The following is a 23166-nucleotide window of genomic DNA, read 5'->3' on the forward strand; positions in this document are numbered from 1 at the left end:
AGACAAAGTCATTAAAAACAGCTTATGTTACATCAGAGCATTTTCTCATTATGCCAGTTGCAAGCACTTCTTGATTATTCCAAGCAAGTGAAATGAATAAAAATAGGAATGCATGAAACACAGTATGGAGAGAGCTCCTAACTTCACCTTCTTCCCCACGGCTACCCCTTCACTTCCATCCCTTTTCAAGCAACTGGTGCCCCCTCCAGGTCCCAGCTCACTCTCCCAAGAGCCTCAAAAAAAAAAAAAAAAAAAAAAAAAAAACCACCCCCAAAAAACAACCTCCCCCCCAAAAAAACCCAGCCCTGGAGGAAAGGACGAGAAACTAAAGCCATAGATAATCCCCTTGATAATTAGCCCCTAAGTGACTGAATTAAGTCTTTTCAGAAAGACTCAAAATGCCACTATTAGAGAAGTTTCTTTGTTATAAATTTTGTTTTAGTTCGCCTTAGTCCTAAATCTCATTAATTATTTGAAGTGATTTAAATTATTGCTATTATTTTACTTCGGCTCTGGATTGGTTCAGAAATAGGTCTGAGTTTTGCACTTTATCCCAAGCAAATATTCTAAACCTCGAATACTAAGGACAGGACGGCTGTGCTCTAATGACAGTACGCATAGAACATAAAAATGGTGAAGTACCATGCTGCCTTCCTCTGCCCCTTTGCAGGAGAGGCACACTGCGGGGCAGCAGGATAAATTAGACTTGGGAAGAATCTTAGGAAGAGGATTTACAGTCCTGTCTCCAGCAGGAACTCAAATCTCCACCTGAAAACAGTAATCATAATAGCTTCGCCCTCTCTTTCCATTCTAGGTCACAGAACTAGCTATCACGCACGCTTCCCAACCCAAGAGGAAGGCCCGTAGTCAGAGAATGGAGCCTCCATACCCGCAGCCAAGAGGACCACTGTGACCTGTCCCCAGTGGCAGACACACCCAGCCTAGGAGAAGGGATCAAGGCCAGCAGCTGGGACCTTCCCTGGAGTACATGGAGTAGGCACCCTGAGCATCCCTCTCCGCTCACCTCCCCCCATCTTTCCTTCTCACAATCCCACCAAATTCTGTATCATTTCTCTGGTCTAAATCACACCCTTCCTTAGCCTGTCTTTATGGAATTGTTCTAGGGCGGACAATACACGGGGACTTTAACACGTTGGTGGGACTTAATGAGTGAATCAAGGAAGGCCGCCTGGAAAAGGAAACCTAAGGTGAAATTATCATGACTTTACAAGTCTTTCCTATTTGTCCTTTCTGAGCGCAGCTCCCTGTCTATCAGTCAGTCAACTCGACTAACGACGACTGGCCCCCATGCCTCCTTGGAGCTGATCTTTCTGTGGGCAGGTAAGTGCTGTACCATGGAGCTGTCTTGAAGCAGAAGCAGCTGCTACCACTGAGATGGAGCTAAGGAAATGGCGAGTACATCCCAACCTTGCAGATGACCAATCCTTTCAAATCACTCGGACAGAGAAAAAAAAAATGCATGGTCTATGTTGCTGGGCTTCTAACTATGACCGGCCCATTAATCCCTACTTGGTGCAGTGACCTGCAGGTCCACCAGATGGCAGGAGCTCCTCGCGTCTACAAGGGTGGTTCTCAAAGTGTGGCCCCGGATCGGGCACATCCGCTTCCCAGGGGACCTAATTAGAAATGCAAATTCTCAAGTCCCACCCCAGAGCTACAGAATCCGAAACTCTGAGGGTGGGGCACAGCCGGCAGGGTTTTAACAGGCCCCCCAGGTGAGTCTGATGCAAGTTGAAATCTGGTCTACGTCAGAACGTGAATAAAGCTGACTTCACACACACACACACACACACACACACACACACACACACACACGAACGAAAGAAAACAGAAAGAAAAATACACCGTGCGTTACACGTAGTTCTCAAACATTGGATGAACTAAGAAAATGGGCCCTAAGAGATCAAAGAATACTGATTGAGGAAAACTCCATTCGCAACTGTGGCGTCCCAGCTCAAGCTGCCAGGATATGAGGCCGCCACCCAGCACTGCTGCCTTCTCCCATCACCGGGCAGTTCCGTATCCAGGGGAGGAAACCAACCTGGGAGTGGTGGCGTGCGGGGCAGCTCCTGCCAGGGACACAGAAAAACCCCTTCCGATGATAGGGTATATGGGATTTGCTTTAAAATAACCCTGGCGGGGGCACCTGCCTGACTCAGTTCTAAGTGTCTGCCTTCGGCTCAGGGGCTCAGGTCATGCTTTCCCGGTCTGGGGGATCGATCTCCCTGCTCAGCGGGGAGTCTGCTTCTCCCTGGCCTTCTGCCCCTCCCCCTGCTTGGGCTTGCTTTAAAATCTTTAAAATAACCCTGGGGAAGTTGGGCAGGGAGGTTATAGGTGAAACCAGATGGGCCATGGGCCGATAAATGTTGAACCTGAATGTTCATTACAATAGTCTCTTGTGCACATGTTTTAATCTTCCATAAAAAAAGAAAGATTTATAAAACTAAAAAAAAAAAATTACAGCATTAGAGGAATAAACTATGCTGGAATATTTCTTAGCCGCTGAAAAGCAAGGCTGGGTTTTAATTATTGCTCTCATAGGAGGGGAAGAAATCAGAAAGGAGCCAGAGAAAACCGTATCAGCAACATTTCACCGTCATAAAAAAGACAGGCTCAAGAAGCCCGTGGAAAGATGATCAGCAAAGAGAGCAGGTCGGAAATAACTGCTGACTTCCTCCAAGTCTAAAGAAGAGAAATTGGACACTTGAATTTCAAATAAGATCAGAAAATTAGCAACAAGAATCAAGCTTTGAAGACAATGTGACTAATTTCATTAAATGTAGGCAGGATGTCACAACAAATACATTACAGAGAACTACAAATGGTGGAGTGGAAAGAATCCGCTACCTGTAGAGAGACAGGAAAAAAAGGAGGAAAACTAATGTGTGAATCCCTGGCACTCAAGTAAGAGGAAAAGAAGTAGCTGGCCAGACTTAAAATGTAGACACAGAAGCAAAATAAAGAAAAGCATCCAGGAAAAAGGAAAAAAAGGGGGGGGAAGGGAGGACCAATTCATCTGTACTGAATAAACTAATAGGGAGAAAGACAGGGAATCATCAAATTTTCCGGAAGCATTAAAGAAGTACTGAGCCGTGTCTTACAAAGAAAAAACCAAGCAAACATTCCATGGGACACTCTTCAACACCACGGAGCGCATTTTAACCACAGCGTAATGCTGTGTGTTTGCTGACTTGACACATCACCCACGGTGCCTTTTTTACACGCGAAGTAGAGCGTCGGTATGCGAATGGATCCACAGTAGCGCTTATGTCAAGTCTGGTAGTATTAACCCGTATTACATACTGCAAAGCTTACATTGTGAAATAGCTGAGTGAATGGTCCATCAATCTACTAGAACGAGAATTACATACCTTCGATTTTATTTACTGAAAGATCCAACTTCTGTAGGTGAACATATTCACAGAGAATGCTAATGTCAATTAAATCACAACCCTGAGAAAATAAAAGGTAGAAAGACTTTAATGCCGCTTTCACAGGTTAGTACTCAGCCATCTCCTGACACCTGGAAATAAGTTGACAGAAAGAAATCCAGAATTTCTGGAAGTATAGGAAGTATAGTATACTTACAGTGGACTCTACTTACAATAAAAGTATAATAAAAAGTAGACTTACTTATAGTAAAAGTATAGTAGTTACGTGAGAACTAAATCTGAAGCCTACTACTAACAGGATCTCAAAGCAGACGACAAACCTATTTTAAAAAAATGCATTCCTCTGAAGAAGAAAATAGCTTGGAAAATTAGTGCCATTAGCAAGAACAAATACAACATGAAAAGGCAAATTAAAGCAGTGCAAGGTAGACCTTTAAAGCAGAGTTTTGTTATTTAAAAAGAAGAAGAAGAAAGAAGAAAACTCCACATAATAGCAGTAATGCCAAAGCCTTTCTCTAGCAGAAGAAAAGGGAGATGCCTAGAATTTAAATGAAATGCTAAAGAGATCTCAGGCGTCATCAGGAGATCCTTAATGACACTGTCACCTACACTTTCACATCGAAAAAGGGTCCTGTTCAAAGCTCCTTCACAGTAATCTCATCTCATCAGGTAAAACTGAGATCCATAGCGTGGACTATTCCCAATTTGGAGATGAGGAAGAGGAGGGACAGAGAGGGATGAAAATAACCTAAAATCACACGGCAAATCAGCAACGGAGAACCAGATCCAAGTCTCCTGTATCCTTCTCCAAGATTCTTTCCATGAAATCTTGCTTCTAGAGAACTTTGGGATGGGGTGGAGGGGAATTTGGTCCCTTGGAACAGACTCTTATCACTGGTTTATGATGCAATGTCAGAACTGGAAAAAGCCAACCAACGAAGTATCATGATGAGCAAGTTCTCAAATAAAATGATGATAAGAATGTTTAACGAAGGCCGCAAGAATAGGGTAATAAATAGGAAAGAAACCCTTCCATGTATGAGGCATTGTGCATGAGGAGAAACAGTGCAATGATGGGGTAGAGCTGTACTGTGCCCTTAAGAAACTTAGGACTTTGGTAGGAGAGAGGCTATGTACATAAGTAATAAGAAAAAGTAAAAAATAACGTGTAAACATAAGATATAAGGAGGGGAAATCACCAAACCAGGCAACCCTAAGAAAGTGTACGCAGTAAGACAGGTTATAAAGGCAAAGTAATTCAATATGTATCTCAAATGTAAGGAGGTCAGGGGCTAGGTAAGTTAAGCATCAGTCCATCTAGCTGAAATAAGATTTAAAGGGTTTTTTTTTTTTTTTTTCAGATCAATTTAAGGCACAGCACTCCATACGTAAGTAGAAGATGGATTGAAATGGACTTGTGAGGGGATGTATTGGATGCTGGAATTATCCACCATTCCAATGCCTAACATAGGGCAGTGCACACTGGATGCTCCCTGTAAGTTACTGCTTAACTGGCTGAGTCATCCATAAAATGTTATAAAGTGAAAACGGTAAAAGATTACAGCTTTAATATGCTGTCCTCAAAGGATACGCCATAGAACCAGCATGGGTGAAAAGAGCTTAACGTTTCTTGGATAGTTTACCAGCTCAAATCCAAGATGGACCAAGATCATGAGTCATACATGCTTTGCTTGCTGTGAATTATATATACCTTAGCCAAATTATAGAACAAGAGCAAAAATTCAGTGTGCTTTTTTTCACCTACGTATCTGTGTTTACTGTGTGGATCTCCAAGGAATATTTAATACTTTTACAGTATAAGGAAGCAAAAAGTTAATTTTTCTAGGATACAGAGAAAAGGAAGAAAGAATCTGAAATGCGATGAGTACTTTGCTCTTACAGCTTCCCTTAAAAAGTGAAGCCAAGATTATGTGTTAGTATTGATATCTTGAAAACTGATGAACAACACGTTTTTTTAATAATGGGGATCTTTTAGAAAGTGAGCTGTGGCTCAAAGCTACTTATTTCTTGACATACTTGGGGAGGAGGGAGTCAATACCAAAATACTTTGTTCCCTTGGATTTAGATACTAATTTTAGTCCTGGCACTGATCAGAGAGAAAATTCTCAAAGAGTTTTTGATTGGTTTCAGAGAGTCAAATTCAACTTCTGGAAAGAAAGCATTGATTACTATAATATAGACTAAAGATGAAAGAAACAGACTGATGGGAATGAAAACAAAGGAATTCAGGGGCCAATTACTGGACTGCCCAGAGGTCTTTGATGCCTCACTTAACATAAATAACTCTTATCACCAGTCTCCATCAAATGAAAGACTCTGAGATCTGGGGCCACCACGAAAGCTGAGTGGCAGAAAAAACAGATACAGTCCAACCACTATCGAGATGTAGCCTAGTCAGCCCATAGTGATCTTGTCATACTCACTGATAAAGCTAGATTGAGATAGACCTGCTCAGTCCCGGAGCCTGAGCGCCCCAACTGGTGAAGGGCGTTGGCCACGACCTCCTCTCTCAGGACTCCATCAAATTCCTCCTGGAAAACAAACAAACAACATAAACAAACAAAAAACCCAAATAGGTGGACAAAGGACTCCCATTAGAAAAGAAATGGTCCAGGGGCACCTGGGGGGCTCAGTGGGTTAATTGTTGACTCTTGATTTCGGTTCAGGTCATGATCTCCAGGTCATGACATCAAGCCCCATATCAGGTTCCACACTCAGTGGGGAGTCTGTTTGAGGCTCTGTCTCTCCCTCTCCCTCTGCCCTGACCCCTGCTCTAGCTCGCTCATGCTCTCTCAAATGAATAAATCTTAAAAAAGAAGGAAGGAAGGAAGGAAGGAAGGAAGGAGGGAAGGAGGGAAGGAGGGAGGGAAGGAAGGAAGGAAGGAAAAGAAAGCAAGGAAAGAAAGCAGGCAAACCAAGCAAAAGAAAGCAAAAGAAACAGTCCACCTCCTCATAGCCAGCACTTGGTATATTACATACTCAGGAGCTGACCCTTCTAGAATTTTTCAGCTCTAAAGAAAATTCTGTGTTGAAGACACATACATAGGACATATAATCAAGTATCTATCAAATCGGTGTTTTTATTTCCACTGAATTTTGGGGGGTCCCTTGCATTAGGTATTCAAAGTGAAATCAACGCAACAGCAGTGGAGGCATCACCATCAGTGGTGAGAGCTACACTGATTGTTTCTCTGTTCCAGGAACTCAGAGCTCTCAACGATCAACTCATCGAATCCTCCCGACCACCCTGGGGTAGGTACTCTTAGATCCATTCAACAGATGAAAAAACTAAGGCTTACAGGGATTAACTTGCCTGAAACCACATAGCTAGTAAGTGACAGAAACAGAATACACAAACTTGAATCTGTCTGAACCCAGGGCAATTCTAACCACTACACCAGACTGCTAGCCTCCACCCAAAAGAATGGTTACACCCAGATTAAGGCAATTACTTTGCTAAATCTGGTATTCTTTTTTTTTTTTTTTAAAGATTTTATTTATTTATTTGACAGAGATAGAGACAGCCAGCGAGAGAGGGAACACAGGCAGGGGGAGTGGGAGAGGAAGAAGCAGGCTCATAGCGGAGGAGCCTGATGTGGGGCCCGATCCCATAACACTGGGATCACGCCCTGAGCCGAAGTCAGATGCTTAACCGCTGTGCCATCCAGGCGCCCCTAAATCTGGTATTCTTGCTGGAAAAAAATTAGGTTCTGGGTTTGCTTCCTACTAGCTACTTTTACCGGATTCATACAATTTACAAGATTTATTAAAAGGGTAATGATCACTGCTGTAAGAAGGCTGGCCTTTGGTCTGCAGAAAGCCACGAGCCAGTAAGGAGTCAACATGCCCTCTCCCCAAAAATAACAAACAGAAGAGACAACAGGTAGATCCATGTGAGGTTTGTCCTGCCTTCAACTCTAGGATGACCCACACATTAACACGAACCTCAGCACGAGGACGCGAAATCCAGTAACCCCATCAGTCACACCAATATAACTAACCATGACTAGCATGTGGACAGTGATGGCGAAATACTCTTCCCAGTTCTATATTAATTCAGGAACCAACAGTGCGGCTCCAGCTGCTGGTACTGAGGCTGTAAGTACATAGGCTTGTGCTACTAGGAAGTTTCTCTGTGCGCCCCGCGCCGCCCCCCCCCCCCCCCCCACTAGCCCAGGGAAGCAAATATCGCTCATGGATCGAGTGGAGACAGTGCACACGCTGTGGGGCTGGACAGGCTTGGCCTGAAGCCCAGACCTGCCATTTTGAGTTTATGACTTTGGGGAGATAACGTTTTCTCTGAGCCTCACATTCTTCATCTGTAAATAGGAAATGTTATTACCTTTCCTTAATGTTTTAGGGAGAATGAAAAAAAAAAAAGTGTATACAAAGCTTAGTGCCTTGCCTAGAACCACAGCAAGTGTTCCCAATAAATGACAGTTGTTTCCACTAATTGATGGAGTTGGAAATTCCGCATCGTAATGTTTCATTCTTCCATACCAATCAACCTGTTTACAAATGGAGCAAAGACACTCACTTTTCTAAATATAATTCCAACCTCTTATACAAGACCTGGGAAGGATTCGAGGTGGGGGTATTACCTTCCCTCCAAAACTTTCCATCGAAACCTCTGAAGTTTACCTGACCCACCCCCTCTATTTCCTGGATGTGAGAAGATATGGCACCCGACTGATAGTAGGTAAATGTTTTTCAACACAGCCACTGTGACGGAGGCCGGCACAACGGTCAGCATTTCCCAGATGCCCAAGGCAAGCCTCCCCACGGCAACCCCCTCACACCTCCAGTGAGGTTCTTACCATGTATCAGAATCATGCCTTTCCCTTCTGATCTTCGGTCATTTTCATACCTTTACAAGCCCTGCTTAATCTCTGGTGGCTTCAGAGCCTAAGGATGGCCCCTCCATACCCGCCCCCCCTCCTATTCCCATGCGCATGCGCACACATTTCTTCCTCAACTGCAGATACTTTAAATTGATCTCTACTCAGCTCCAGCCACTCACCTCCGTGGCCACGCCCTTAGCCGAGTCATCATGCTGAACTGTTCCACCTGAGAAACCTCAGACCCTAGAATTCTCCTCTGTGATCCCACCACCTTTCAACCCCTACTGACCCTGTTCTGTGATGACAACAAAATCTCCAGCCTGTTCATCCTTTCCTTTCTCAGAGTCTATCTGTCCCCTCTCACCGCCTTCCCTGCTTGGTATCCCCTGGGCCATTTCAAGGTCTCTCTAGCCTTAAGTCTCTGACTCCTCCTCTCCCGACGCAAACTACCACACACACCCAAACCTGAATCAAGTTCACAATCAACTACCGCGCTGAGGCAGGGATTGTGTCGTGCTCACCATTCATTTGGGATAAAAATCTTTGTAGCAGGCCAGCCAGTATGCTAGGCTCAGCGGCTAGAACTATGAATAAGACATGGTGCCTATCCTCAAGGGATTTACAATTCAGTCTGGGAGACAGACAAGTACACAAGCAATTTCAGTAGAGGGATAAATATTACAATACAAGTAAGCAGGGTGCTTTGACGATAAGCAGGGCGTCCATTTTATGCCAGTTCTAGGGGGAATTAGGAGGTTGGCAAAGACTTGCTGGGGGAGAACTCAATGAAATTGAAACACAAGTAACAGTTATTCGGGCAAAGGAGAAGAGGACCAGGAAGGGTACTGCAGACAAAAGGACAACAGGTACAAAATTCCAAAGGCAAAGGTGAGCAAGCCCACTGGGGAAAGTAGAGTTCAAAACAGCTAAAGCATAAAGTAGGAGGGGGAACACGGTGCCTGGTACACGGTAGGCGCTCAAACACGGCCGAGTCAATTAGAAAGTGCTCCTGCCCTTGAGCTGCTGAGTGGACTGGGAGGGGCCCCACAACCATGCATCCTGGTACCGCTCCACGGTGAACTGTTAGCCGGGCGGCTGCTGTTCCAGTCCCTCGTTCTTCCTCAGCTGCCTTTCTGCTCCTACCTTGGCTGCCGGACCTTCATCCTCTCCTCAAGCCTCAGGTGCCTCCACTCCTTTGTCCTCACTCTCAGCAAATGCATTGCTCCTCCACTTCCCAGGCAAAGTAGAAGCGATCAGACGTCAACCCTGTCCGTGTTCCGCACCTGTCCGGATGCCCTTCATTCAGGTCTCAGAGGCAGACTGCTTCTTTTCCACACTCAGGGCCCCCACTTCCTGGTTCCTCAGACACCTAGCTTAGGAACCATCTTTGCCTGGGATTTCAGCCAGTCACTCTCCGCCATCATTCTGCACCCTGTCAGTTCTCCAGCGGTACAAGTCTGAGTCCCTTCGGTCCCACATGTTCTCGAGCTACAGCTAAGGTTTCCCTAAATAACTGAGCTACTGCAGAGCTGCTTTTCCATCCTCTAGTGCCCCCCTGCTCACCTCCCATTCACTCTTCAACACACTTCAGTTAGGTTTCTGCCTTTGCCACATCACAAAACCACATGGGCCAAGGTCTCCAAGCACCCTCAAATGGGCAAAGCTAATGAGCACTTTTTAGGGCCCTTCTCATTTAACCTACTGACAGCACAACTCATTTCCACGTTCTTGACTCTTTCTTGCCTTGGCTTCCCCTCACATAGCACTTCTTTCTTCCCCTCCTTCACTTACCATTCCTCTGAGTCCTCTTCATCTGCTGGACCCCCTGGGTTCTTCCCTTGGCCCTCCTCTTCTCTTCCTGGATGATCCCAGGCCCCTCCCCTGATTTCCAGAGTCATGTGATTCATATATCTGACCCTTTCGTGTACAGCTGCACCTGTCCAATTCTCTGTGGTGAATGGCCTTAATATGTCCCCAGGCCAAGCCAGAGACCTAGCGATCATCCTAGACTTCCAATATTTACTTAGTAACTGTCCCATCTTAAATATTTTAAATGTCTTGTCTTTAGCTTCCTGTCCATTCCCACTTCCACTGCCTTAATCCAGACTCTTGTCTCCTCTGTAGACATTGCTAGAGTCTTCTCATTGATCTCTCTGTCTCCAGTCTTACCTAATCCTCTAATCTAACCCCAGTGGGCCATCAGGGCAGTTCCCCACTGCGTGGAGACCCCAGTGCACGGTCTGTAGAACAGCGTAAAACCCTCCACACTCTGGCCCCCACCTCAGCTGCTTTCTCTGCTCTCACCTATAAGCCATCAGTAGGAACAGCTGCCATGTGCCTGCCCGCACACCCCCTCTCCACCCAGACAAGGGTCTGCCTCCCTCGAAGTCTGCCATGATCCTTCCTCGTAGTCTGCCCTATAATCCAGCTGTCATCTGCATACACCTGTGTATAATGCTTCAGGTGCTCAATAGCTGTGATTTACTCACATCCTTATCTGACCTTGAGCGCAGGGGACACCTATGTCCTCAACCACGTTCTTATCTTCTTCTATCATTACTATAGCTATTATGCATTACCTCTATAACTTTTAGGAACCTACTCTGTATCAGACACTACATCAAGAACTTCAACAGACTTTCTTATCCAATTTGATGTTTATAACTATCCCATGAGTAGACATTATTACCCACATTAAGTTACTGGCAGAGCAGTTTCCCTGCACCAGACACATGTCATGGGCCTGTAGGTAGTCAGAGTGTGGCTCCCATATAGCAGTCATTCAATGAATGTTTGCTCAAAGTCAGCAAAATTAACCAAATCACTTAATGAGCTGTAGTTAGCAGATAAAAAACACGTGCGTTATTACTTCTATCGGTAACAGTAAAAATAATATATTACGCTAAGCATTTTATGTATAGGGTCTCATCTAATTCTCACAACTCTCCTATGAGATAGGTATCATTCGAATTCCCAGATTACAGAGGAGACATGGAAGTGAAATAACTTGCTCAAATCTCAAAACTAACCACAGCCAATATTCTGAACAGCTGGTCTGTTCTACCTTCCTTAAGTTCACCAGGGGCTTCTGAGACTAATAACATGATAGGCACTCAATACCCACTGTGACCACAATAGCATTATAAACCTTAGCCAGGCTAGGAGGACACTGAATCTCTGAACGTGAAAGAATAAATCTTTCCTTTTAAAAGTTTTCGGCTTATTCAGCATATTAAAACTTACTAGATACCCTAAAAAGCTAAAATAGGATGTAAGAACACAAAACAAATATTAATATTTAGAACATAAGTGGAAGAAAAAATAAACTTTTACACACAGCCTACAAGCCAGGGATAACCCCTTATGGTTTGTTAATGACATACTGAAGACAGATTAATACCAGCACTAATGAAGCCCATAGCCCAAGAGCGTGCGTTAATTAGAATAATAAAGTAAACTGGTGATTCATCTGTGAATTCCTTTGGGGTGGAAGCTGGTAGAAACCATACAAACACCCCAAAGTTGTAAAAACACTGCTGCAGTTTTGCATCTGCCACTGTTAAGGGTAGGAAAGAAAATCAACAAAAGACAAATAACATAAGTAATAATTTTCTATCGTCCACTTTAAGAAAAACTAATGTGTAACTAGCCTGTATAGGAGGTAGAAGAAGAGGAAAGTCAAAATGGGAGAGCAGGGTAGAAAAATGGGCCAAATATTGAAAATGGACAAAAGAACGTTACGAAAGAAGGGAACCTAAGTGGGAAACGTAGGTGGTTAATGGTAGAATCAGAGGAACATAAAACAGTGCAAATTACAGACAGGTGAATATGAAGAAACAGGACAAATGAGGAAAGGAGTGAAAGAGAACAGGAATAACAAAGGAAACCATATTTGGCCTCAAGGAGGAGAGCGGACTAGGAAAATGAGCAAAGATGCAGAGCAGGGAAGCCAGAATATCACAGAAGGGGGGTACTGGAAACATTCTATTTCTCTGTATTACATCTACTTCAGAGAAGATTTTGCAGCAGTTTATATGACGAAGGAAGAGGAAAGGGGAGAGAAAACCCTAGAGAAAAACTATTAAAATGAAGAAAAATATTGATTCTGAGTTTCCTGGCAGCCAAGACAAAGAGGAAAATCCAACAGTTTATTGAAAGGCAGCAAATCAACTTATGTTTTTGAAGGAAAGCAAACAATACATTAGAAGCCAAGGGAAGGAAGTGATAAAGAGGTAGAAAGGGACCCAGACCACCCCCACCCCCACCCCCACCAAAACAACAACAAAAAGGAACAACCAGGCAGTGGGGTAAAAAGAACACGATGAGGATTAGTGTAGAAGAGAAGTAGAATTGGGTGATGTTTAGAAGAGGTATTGTAGACAAGAGAATTTATAGTAATGTGAAGACAAAGCCACACCTCAGGCAATACAGTTGGGAAGATACAAGCCATTCTCCACCTCCGAAAACACTACCACAGTGAGCCAGCTGTTTGAACACTGTCAGGGGATGTGTGTGTTGCTTGTATAATGCATTATATACCCCTGGCAGAAGTAATACTTTTAAGTCACTTGGTCTTTGAGTTAGCCCTTATCAGATTATTTCAGGAGAGTAATTTTTTTTTTCCTCGAGAAAGGAGGATGAAGGCACTGGAAGTGGGGGAGAGTGTTGGAGTACTTCACAATCACGGAAAAAGGTGCAGGTGATGCCAAAGCCGAACTCTGCCCGTTCACAATACCGTCGAAGCACAATTTTTAAAAGCTAAAGCTGTAACTCCCCATACAAATAGGTGGAAACTTTTTCATCAGGACGCTGTGTAACTTGACTCTTAAGACACCAAATGTGCGAGTGACCAAAAAAAAAAAAAAAAAAAAAGGAGATACTTGGAAATACGGCAGGCAAAGGGTGAGGAAACGGGAAGAAAGGAGCAGGAGCCTAGGAACGGTCAGGGAGAGGTGCTCCCGGCGGCGAGAGCCCTGGGGCTCGTGGGGGTGCGGTGCGTGAGGAAGCGGCCGCCGAAGTAGCGGGGTCCGACGGCTGGAGAAGGGAGCGAGGGGGTGGGGGGGAAGGCACACCTCCAAATTCAGCATCTCGGACTCTGAGGACTCCTCGGATTCCACTTCTCCCTCGCCCTCGTCTTCCTCTCCCTCCGCGTCCGACTCCTGAGAGCGGTGAATGAGCTGCTGGAGCAGGTAGGAGGAGGCTTTGTGGAAAGTACCTTTCGGTCGCTGCCCCATGGGGAAAGAAGACCAGCAAGACTGGCGCTCTTTTTCTGAGTGCGGCAGTATCCACTGGGCTCCAGTTCGTGAACTGCTCTGGAGAGAAGACATTAACCACTGGGGATCGCTCCCGGCTGTCGCCATCGTGTTTACCGGCGTTGCCTAGGAGACTGACGCTTGGGGAGGAGGCGCCGCAAGGGATTCTGGGCTGCAATCTCCGCCCCTCCGCGCGCCTTGGCTTACTGTCTGAGCCACCGCGGGCTCTCGACTTTTTCTTTCTCTTCGTCTGACTCGTCTGGGTGGTTTTTGTTTTGTTTTGTTTTGTTTTTCCCCTCTCTTTCAGTTCTTTCAATCGCTGGCTTTCTTTTAACTCGTCTTTCTCATTTTTACCTGTCTTCGCATCCCTTTTGTCTCCAACTGGTTTCTCCCGACCTGGAGGTCCCTCTTGGAGATTTTGCATCCCACCCTAACCAACATCACCTGTGAGCCTCCTACATTCACCTGCTTATTCAGAGGACCTTGACGCAGAGTGGTACTTTGAAAGTGTTAGATATCTCTAATGCTCGCTGTCGGAAAGCTAATTAACACTGAAACTAAGCGGACCGCGCGGTGTTAGGAGACCACAGAGAAACTACCCGACTACGACTGAGAGCTGATTTGCAATTAATTTACATTCCCCCTCCCCCCAAATGATAAGCCATGTCCTTGGGGAGCAAAACGGGCAGTGGTCTAACAATCCAAACAGAAAAACAAAACCAAAAAACCCAAAAACGATTGTCAGATTGACACCGTATCTGAAAGCCTCCGAAAAGCTATTAGCATCCCATAAATAATTGTATTAGTCAAGTGACCTGCATTGGTAATTATTTTTATCTTGTTGCATAGGTTCTCTGTGCAGTTTCATAAAATACTCTTGCAAGATTACAAAGCATGATTTTATGCTAGTGTGATTTGATGTTACCCAAATCCCATAGCCTTGAGCTCCATAAAGTAGACTATGGAAAAGCAGAATGAAAATTATAGTAACTATTATTGCCATAGTGATGACAATAGACATCCTTGCAGGGAAGTTGCTCTCATCCTCCTCGTCTCACAGGCTCTTTTCTCCATGCTTCAGTGATAGCAGTTGCAAATACAAAATGATCCTGTCAATGGCTGTCAGGGGAGAAGAAGAAAAAATCCTTATGGACACCATCCATTGACTATTATCTTTCTCAGTGCTTGAGGGACCGTTAAAACTGACATAAAGCTTTCAGAATTACCTTCCTTTATTATCTTGCTAGTCATAAATGTAAAGGCCACAATGAAAGTATCTGTTTTTGCTTGGCTCATCTTGCTGCTTGCTTATTTCTTTTTCCAGTGGGTAGAGACTCTTCCAAGGGGTTTTTCCTCATCATCACACCCATAGGACCTGGCCCTTGCTAACTGACATAGGAAAGAAGGGGGCAGAAAGTCTGAAAATGGACTCCCAATGTGGTTTTGGTTTCTTAACATAACTTAATCGGTATTTCTAGCAAAGCAAGATTTGCCAATGTCCGTCTATTGAGGACAGTGTCTTAAGACAGAGTTAGTTAGGACCTGTCAAGGAATAATTGTCAAAAAGTTAAAAACATGATTCTCATACAAAAATGGAATAAAACACTTGTGAGAGATTTTATTCAACTTATTCATGAATGAGAAAACCAGTAAGATGGTAACAGAGTATTCATAGTCCATAAAGAAAGGCAACCTGAAATAAGTTCACTAAGTTAAAGGAAAAAATCTGGTTGATACCCTACAGGACATTAAACTATAGCCTCTGGAGTTATGTATTTCCTTTTAAAAAAAAAATTAATTAATTAATTTGAGAGAGCCAGCATGCGTGAGCAGGGACAGGGGCAGAGGGAAAGGGAGAGAAGCAGACTCCCCACTGAGAGCAGAGCCAGACACAGGCTCAGTTCCACCACCCTGAGATCATGTCCTGAGCCGAAATCAAAAGTCCGACCCTTGGGGCGCCTGGGTGGCACAGTCGTTAAGCGTCTGCCTTCGGCTCAGGGTGTGATCCTGGCGTTATGGGATCGAGCCCCACATCAGGCTCCTCCACTATGAGCCTGCTTCTTCCTCTCCCACTCCCCCTGCTTGTGTTCCCTCTCTCGCTGGCTGTCTCTATCTTTGTCAAATAAATAAATAAAATCTTAAAAAAAAAAAAAAAAGTCCGATCCTTAACCAACAGACCCACCCAGGCACCCCTGGAGTTATGTATTTCTAAGTGCTTTCTTTTCACCTTCACATTTAACCCGTGTCTATCCCCATTTGACAGATAAGGTAACTGAGGCCCAGGAAGTTAAATAACTGGCCCAAATTCGAGTGGTGGCGCTGAAATCCAAACCCAGAATGACCAATTTCACAGTCTGCCTTCAACTACCGTTTTTGCAGATCGAAAACGTGAGTCAAGATAAAGGTACACGAGAGGTCTCAGGAGAGAACACATGTATCAGTTAATGTTCTTAAGTAGAAATAAGAGAATTCACTCAGAGAATGACCCTTTCATATAGAATCATAGCATGTCAGAACTAGAAAGTACTTAAAAGCTTATGTTACCGAATTTTCCCTTTTATAGGAGAAGAAACTGATGGTCCACCAGAGACAATAACTTGCCCCAAATCACCTGACTGGTTAGCAGCTCAGCAGGGATTAAGAGTTTGGACCTCTTGTTGCTCAATCTTTGCTCTTGCTAGTTCACCAAAATGCTCCTGAGGCTGGAATCGTATGAAAAGAATACTTTGGGATTCTGGGCATCAAAATAGAAGGCATCGCCTCCATAAAAGTTATGTTACCAGGCAGGGAAGATAATTAGGCACAGGGAGAAGAAGAGGGGAGGGAATGTTTTGTCTAAACTCTTACTAGCATAAAACATCACCAATTGCTTCCATTTATGTCCAGCTTACTGTAAACAAGGCTTACCCTAAGTGCCACCTACATACCTCAATGAGTTATTCCAATTGCTCTCTGAAATAGGAATTGATATTCCCATTTTACAAAGGGGAAGAATGCTGCTCCAAAATGCTAAGCAAATTGCCCAGTCACACCGTTTGTGTCCATACCAAAATTCCAACTCGAGGCTTACTGGCTCCAAAGCCTCTGATCTTAACCATTAGTACTCTGTCTTCTCCAGAAGTACTTCCTGAGAAAGTAATTGTGAGGCACAAAGAGCATGGCCCTGGTGAGATCCTGAAAACGTGGTGTATGCGTGTGCATGCATGTGTTGGGGGCCAGGCAGGAGGACCTCAGGATTCTGGGACCAGGGAAATAGAGTAGGGTGGTCTGGCAGTGGGATATGATAATCCAGGAGAGCAGGGGTTTCTGGAATAGCCCTGGACCCTTTCTACTGTGGATGAGGGGAAGGAGAAAGTGGAATAGTATCACCGTGAGGCTGAGAGCACCTCTCTTGAGAGGACAAACAGAATAGGCTACTGGGAGGGGAGGGTCAAAAGGGTCAAGAGCTGTAGTTTGAAAGAAGGTGCTAGTTACCAGCTTTAGTGACTAGGTAGCTTGGCCTCTGTAATATTATTTATCTTTAGTCTTGACTTTTTATGTGGAACAGGGGTCTCCCCCAATCCAGAGCCAGCACTCTAATGTAATTGACAATGAAAAGAAAAGGCAGGGACCAACCCTCTATTTCCTGGATTTGGGGAGAGTATCTTCCCAGGAGTTTGGACCTTGGGTAAAGCAAGGAATGTGTGCCTCTGTCCCCTTCATGTACCCCTGCCCCAATTTTGTGCAAGGAAAAACAGGTGGGACAATGCTTCACAGGTATGTTGAGATGGCAGCACCTTGAACTTGTGTTTTTTATGGAATATTTAAATTTTTACAGAATATCATGAAATGGGAGTAAAGATAGGCCATAGAAGGCACCACTGATAAAATAATAACAATGAAAACATAACCACTACTAATGTCTGTGGGTACTTACTATGTGCCAGGCACCCTTATAAGTAATTTACATATATTAATTCATTTTATCCTTATAAGGGCCCTACAAAATAGAGATTAAAATTATTATAGATGAGCAATTTAGGCATAGAGAGGTGATAACCCACTCAACTTTGTCACACAGTGGCAAAGCAAGGTCTCAAATGGAGAGAGCTTGGTTTCCCAGCTCATATCCTTAATCAAAACACTGTACTTCGTGGGGCGCCTGGCTGGTTCAGTTGGAAGAGCGTGTGACTCTTGATCTCAGGGTTGTGAGTTCAAGCCCCATATTGGGTGTAGAGATCACTCAAATAAATAAACTGAAGAAACAGAACAAAAAACTATACTTCCATTCAACCACTTTAGTAAAAGCTGATGAGGTTGTTATGGACTGAATTTTTGTGTCCCCCTCTCCCCAAATTCCTGTGTTGAAATCTAATCCCCACTGTGATGGTATAAGGAGGTGGGGCCTCCCGGGAGTGATTAGGTCATAAGAGTGGAATTCTCCTGAATGGGTTTACAGCAGGCCAGAGAGCTAGATCCCTCTTTCTGCCCTGGGAGGATACAAAGGGAAGGGGACAGTTTGCAAGCTGGAAGTTCTTCCCCAAAACCTGAACCTGGCACCAAGATCTTGGACTTTCAGCCTCCAGAACTGGGAGAAGTAAATTTCTGTTGTCTGTAAATCACCCAGTTTACAGTGTTCTGTTATAGCAGCCCAAACTGACTAAAATAGGGGAGACCCTTACAGTTGAGATGATTTAATCCACTAACATCATACCTTGTTTGCTTTGTTATCCCTTTTTCTGAAGAAGAGATGATTCTTCATAAGCAAGTTCATTGTCTAATAACAGCCTAGTGGGACTATAGACATTAAGCAAATAGTTATACAAATAATCATTTAATTTCAACTGCCATAAAGGCTAACAAGGGAATATATAAGAGCCATGAGAACATAACCTAGGGCCTTGATACAATAGGGTGTGGGAGGATCCTTCAAACAGTCTGTTAAGACAGACACTTTGAGCCTCACAATTATTATCAAACAGGTTGGGGAAAGACAATACAACAAATGAGGGACTTCATTTGTTATCTGTGCAGAAATCAATTGCATCCAGATTATGGTGGGAGTAATTAATTGGGCTGGTAGAGCCTGGTAAAGTCCAGGCAGGACTTGACTGAGCCAAATAATATGTGTTCTAAGTAGGGGCGCCTGGATGGCTCTGTTGGTTAAGCATCTATCTGCCTTGGGCCCAGGTCATGATCCCAGGGTCCTGGGATCGAACCCCGAGGTGGGCTCCCTGCTCAGCGGAAGTCTGCTTCTCCCTCTGCTCCTTCCCCTGCTCATGCTCTCTCTCTTTCTCTCTCTCTCAAATAAATAAATAAGTAAAATCTTTTAAAAATATGTGTTCTCAGTAGATATCAAAGGGATTTTGGGGGGTGCCCCACTAATGGGTACTCTGTATCAAATACTGGTATTGAGATCAAAGATAAAAATTGCCGTCTAGGAGGAGGTCATCTCAAAACTCACAGGCAAAGGCAGAAAAATCAAGCCAATGAAAAACTGTTTGAAAAGGAATTGCAAGCATCAGGTCATGAATAAAATCTGAACAGAGGACCAGGCAAGGATCACCGAGAATTTCTAGCTCAGATTACCTTCGCAGACAGAGCGGTGGATTTCATTAGAGCAGTCACAGCCACTTAAGATCAAAATGATCAAAATGTGAAAATGACGAGAAGGGACAGTATGAAATCTTTTGGAAGAAGACACGAGGACTTGAGGATGGTATTCTAGGGACGCTCAGAACAAGATCAAAGGAGGCCAAGAGGAAGTCAGGAAGGAATCAACTCAGGAGGTAGTAGAAAGGAAAGAGAGTTGAGGGACCTGAGGTTTAATAACCAAAGCGTCTTAATGGCGCTGAATAATAAAACAGAAGACAGGTGAATGAACTGGGCAAGAAATCCCGCCATGGGCCATACACTGCAAAACTCGCAATACACCTCATCTAGTTAAGAACCAGTTTGAAACAGCGGTGCTCTGTGAAAAAGCAAATCAGGCAGGCTCTGATGGAAAGAGCAGGAAAAACCCAGGTAACCGATATCACTGACCCATCTCACAACCTATGGAGGAGGGGCCAGTCTCAGGCACTGGATACAAAACAGGTAAACTCTTTGGGACACATGAGTGGCTCAGTCGGTTAAGCGTCTGCCTTTGGATCAGGTCATGATCACATCAGGCTCCTTGCTCAGCAGGGAGCCTGCTTCTCCCTCTGCCTGCTTCTCTCCCTGCTTGTGCTCTCTCTCTCTCTGACAAATAAGATCTTAAAAAAAAAAAAAAAGGTAAACTCTTGATCTTTTGAGTCAAGAGATTTGCATTATGGTTGGGCAGCAGCATACAGAGGTTTTAAAAAGGAATTAAAAGCATACAAGACAAGGTAAGTTCCACCTGGCAGGTCTGGACCCAGAGGGTTTCAGGCCCTCAGGGAGGCACTGAGCAGGAGGCAGGTGCAAACCCCTCCAGGTAGATACAGCAGGCCAGTCCACGGGAGTTCCCGGTGGAGATGCATCTGTGTTCCCAGACAGGGAGGCTCAGAAGCTTCGTGAATGAGGTCAGAAGTGAACAAGGCCTTCAAGGAGAAGGAGACACACAGGAGGAGGAGAGGGGGGAGTCAAGCAACGGGAAGTGGCATAAATCGAGGCAAGGAGGCTGGCCTGGATGTTTTCTAGGAAGAGGCTCTCAGAAGTAATGGATATAGAAATAAAGCTTGCTCCCAGGAAGTTGGGAAGAAGGGAGGGTGCTGCCTTCCTCGAAGAAGAGGGGCGTGCGTGAAGGAGAAGATGAAATTCCCTCGTGTCAAAATATCTTAGAATCTAGGGGATGACAGTAAAGAAAAAGCGAAGAGATGGGCCTCGTAAGAGGTTCTGACAGCCACGAGGAGAAGGCAGGAGCCATAAAATTCTTGTAAGGGACAAAGTCCCTTACACGCAGATGATGCTTTCCCATGCGAGTAAGAGGGGGCTCTGTTGGTCTCTGACATACCGTATATTTTAGGCACTGAACACAATTCACATCTACACCTTGTGGCCAGACTTCGTCAGTTACCTTTCTCCACAGAGGGTCCCTCCCTTCCTTGCAAAGGCGCTTGTACATAAGCTCTATAAAACGTGCTTTATGAACATGTATCGACTGCTCAAAAGCTTAGCTCTGTGGTGATTATACCGAATACAGCTGCTGCTTCACTCCTCCTGAGTGAGCTGACAGCTGTGCAGATGAGTGTTCAGAATTAGCAGGATGCCTGTCCCAGAAAGGAGTCCCCCTGGACCCTGAAGCTGCCCAAGAAATCCAAAGACACAAACCAGAATTCACGAATTCAAAGGATCCAACAGGGCTCCTTTAGAGTTAGACTTGGGATCTAATCCAAGCCAATCCTAATGCCTGCCTCCCAAGGTTACAGGTGGAGTTTGGTCAGAGGAATGTAAACCTAGAGGCTTCAGTGTGGAGATGGCAAATACAGCCGCGGATTCTTCTCGTCCCTGTACGCACACCTCTTGCAATGTGACTTGAGCCCCTCCCGTGAAGAGGTGGGGCCCATTTCTCCACTCTGCGTGAGACTCGCTTGGTCCACAGAACAGTCCCAAATGTGACAACAGCAGACACCTGGAAATGCTTGGGCACTGGGCTATTCTTTCTTGCTGCTCCTAAGAAGACCACATCACCCTGTGAAGAAGCTAGGACCAGCCAGCGGGATGATGAGAGGCAGTGAGTGGGTCTGGTTCCCTGGGCTTTGGCCAGCTGCCTCCCATTACCAGGCACATCAGTGAAGCCAGCCTAGCTCGTCCAACACCAGCCGACCTGCCAACCGACCCAAGATTTCTGAGGGAACCCAGCAAAAACCAGACGAGAAGAACTGTTCAGTCAGCCTAAAGAAGCATGAGCTAAATAAATGGTTGTTTTAAGCCACTAAGATCTGGGATGGTCTGAAAGGCAGCAAAAGTGAATTCATACATATAGTGTCTGGACTGCCTACAGTCTCACCTCACTGGTTAGTGACACACTGATGTTAGAATCTTTATCTTCTGACTCATTCAAGATATTCTTCTTTTCTTTTTTCTTTTCAAGATTTTATTTATTTGTCAGAGAGAGAGAGAGAGAGAGCACAAGCAGGGGGAGCAGCAGGCAGAGGCAGAGGGAGAAGCAGGCTCCCCGCTGAGCAGAGAGCCCAATGTGGGCTGGATCCCAAGATCCCGGGATCATGATCTGAGCCGAAGGCAGACGCTTAAACAGCTGAGCCATCCAGGCGCCCCTCAAGTGATGATTTTCCTATTGGCCTTTGCTACTGTCAGTATTAGGTTCCATCATAAATAAATCTTTGCTGCCATAAAGGCCAAAAAAGAAGCTGCAAATCTTTCCAACAATGCAAGTATATTAGTCAGGATTTTCCAAAGAAACAGAACCAAGAGGAGATAATAGGAGATAAATTTATGCAAAATAAGAAATTGACTTACATGATTACGGAGGCTAGAAGTCCCAAGATTTGACGTTGGCAAGCTGGAGACCTGAGAGAGCCCATGGTGTAAGTTCTGGGCCAAGAGCAGAGGAAGACAGATGTCTGAGCTCAGCAGTCAGACAAGCAGAGTTCCCTCTTACTTGGCCTTTTTGTTCTATTCAGGTCTTCAATTTTTTTTTTAAAGATTTTATTTATTTATTTTGAGAGAGAGAGTGAGGGAGAGAGATTACAAGCAGGGAGAAGTGTGGAGGGAGAAGCAGACACCCCACTGAGCAGGGATCCTGACGTAGCACTCTATCCCAGGACCCTGGGATCATGACCTGAGCTAAAGGCAGACGCTTCACTGACTGTGCCACCCAGGTGCCCAAGGTCTTCAATTTTGATGGCAGGAGGCCCCCCCTATATTAGGGAGGGCAGTTTGCTTTACTCAGTCTACTGATTCAAATGTTAATCTCACTCAGAAACCCTCTCACAAATGCACCCAGAATAATGTTTGACTGAATGTGTGGGCACCTTGCGGCCCAGTCAGGTTGACGCATAAAATTAACCATCACAGGAGGTAACACTTATAAGTGGTTTCTAAGTAAGGGACAGAAACAAAGTCCTCTGGGGGCACCTGGGTGGCTCAGTCGTTAAGCGTCTGCCTTCGGCTCAGGGCGTGATCCCAGGGTCCTGGGATCGAGACCCACATCAGGCTCCTCCGCTGGAAGCCTGCTTCTTCCTCTCCCACTCCTGCTGCCTGTGTTCCCTCTCTCACCGGCTGTCTCTCTCTCTGTCAAATAAATAAATAAAATCTTTAAAAAAAAAAAAAAAGAAAAAAAAGAAACAAAGTCCTCTGGGATCTGTGAAAGGGAAAGAACAAATCTCACACCTTTTCCCGTCAGTGCACCAGTGGCCTCGTCCAGCCGAGGGAGCATTCTCGCGTTCCTTAGGTCTGAGATGATGCAAGCCACTGAGAGTATTAACAAGTCCAGGGGGTACACAGGAATAATAGTAATAATAATGATGATTAAAAACTGGAAAGAGCCACACTTACCTGAGAAATACAAGTAGACAAGAGATAGCCCTAGAATTTTATTCCCTTCAAATGAAACATTCCATATTCAAAAGTGGGAAGAGGATGATAAGGAGAGAAATCATACCTGGAGTCATGTCACAGGGCCTTTTCAGAGTCACAGGACACTGGCAACGTACATATCTGGAGAACAAAAATCAATAA

General features: G+C 44.7%; 1 protein-coding gene across 2 annotated transcripts in view; it reads right to left on the minus strand.

Annotated features, from left to right (window-relative positions):
• Positions 1 to 13636, minus strand: part of LRGUK (leucine rich repeats and guanylate kinase domain containing) — a 108090-nt gene extending 94454 nt beyond the window's left edge. For both annotated transcript variants that reach the window (XM_087860821.1, XM_087860820.1), the window contains exons 1-3: positions 13348 to 13636; positions 5858 to 5965; positions 3393 to 3474 (exon numbers count right to left, since the gene is read on the minus strand). In XM_087860821.1, the coding sequence (XP_087716947.1) occupies positions 3393 to 3474; positions 5858 to 5965; positions 13348 to 13635 (478 nt within the window). In that variant the 5' untranslated portion in view covers position 13636. The remainder of the gene's footprint in view (positions 1 to 3392; positions 3475 to 5857; positions 5966 to 13347) is intronic.
• Between the last annotated feature and the right edge of the window lie 9530 nt (positions 13637 to 23166).

This window comes from Ursus americanus, chromosome 3, assembly GCF_024610735.1.
Source record: "Ursus americanus isolate L20-20 chromosome 3, mUrsAme1.1.p, whole genome shotgun sequence".
NCBI classification, from domain to species: domain Eukaryota; kingdom Metazoa; phylum Chordata; class Mammalia; order Carnivora; family Ursidae; genus Ursus; species Ursus americanus.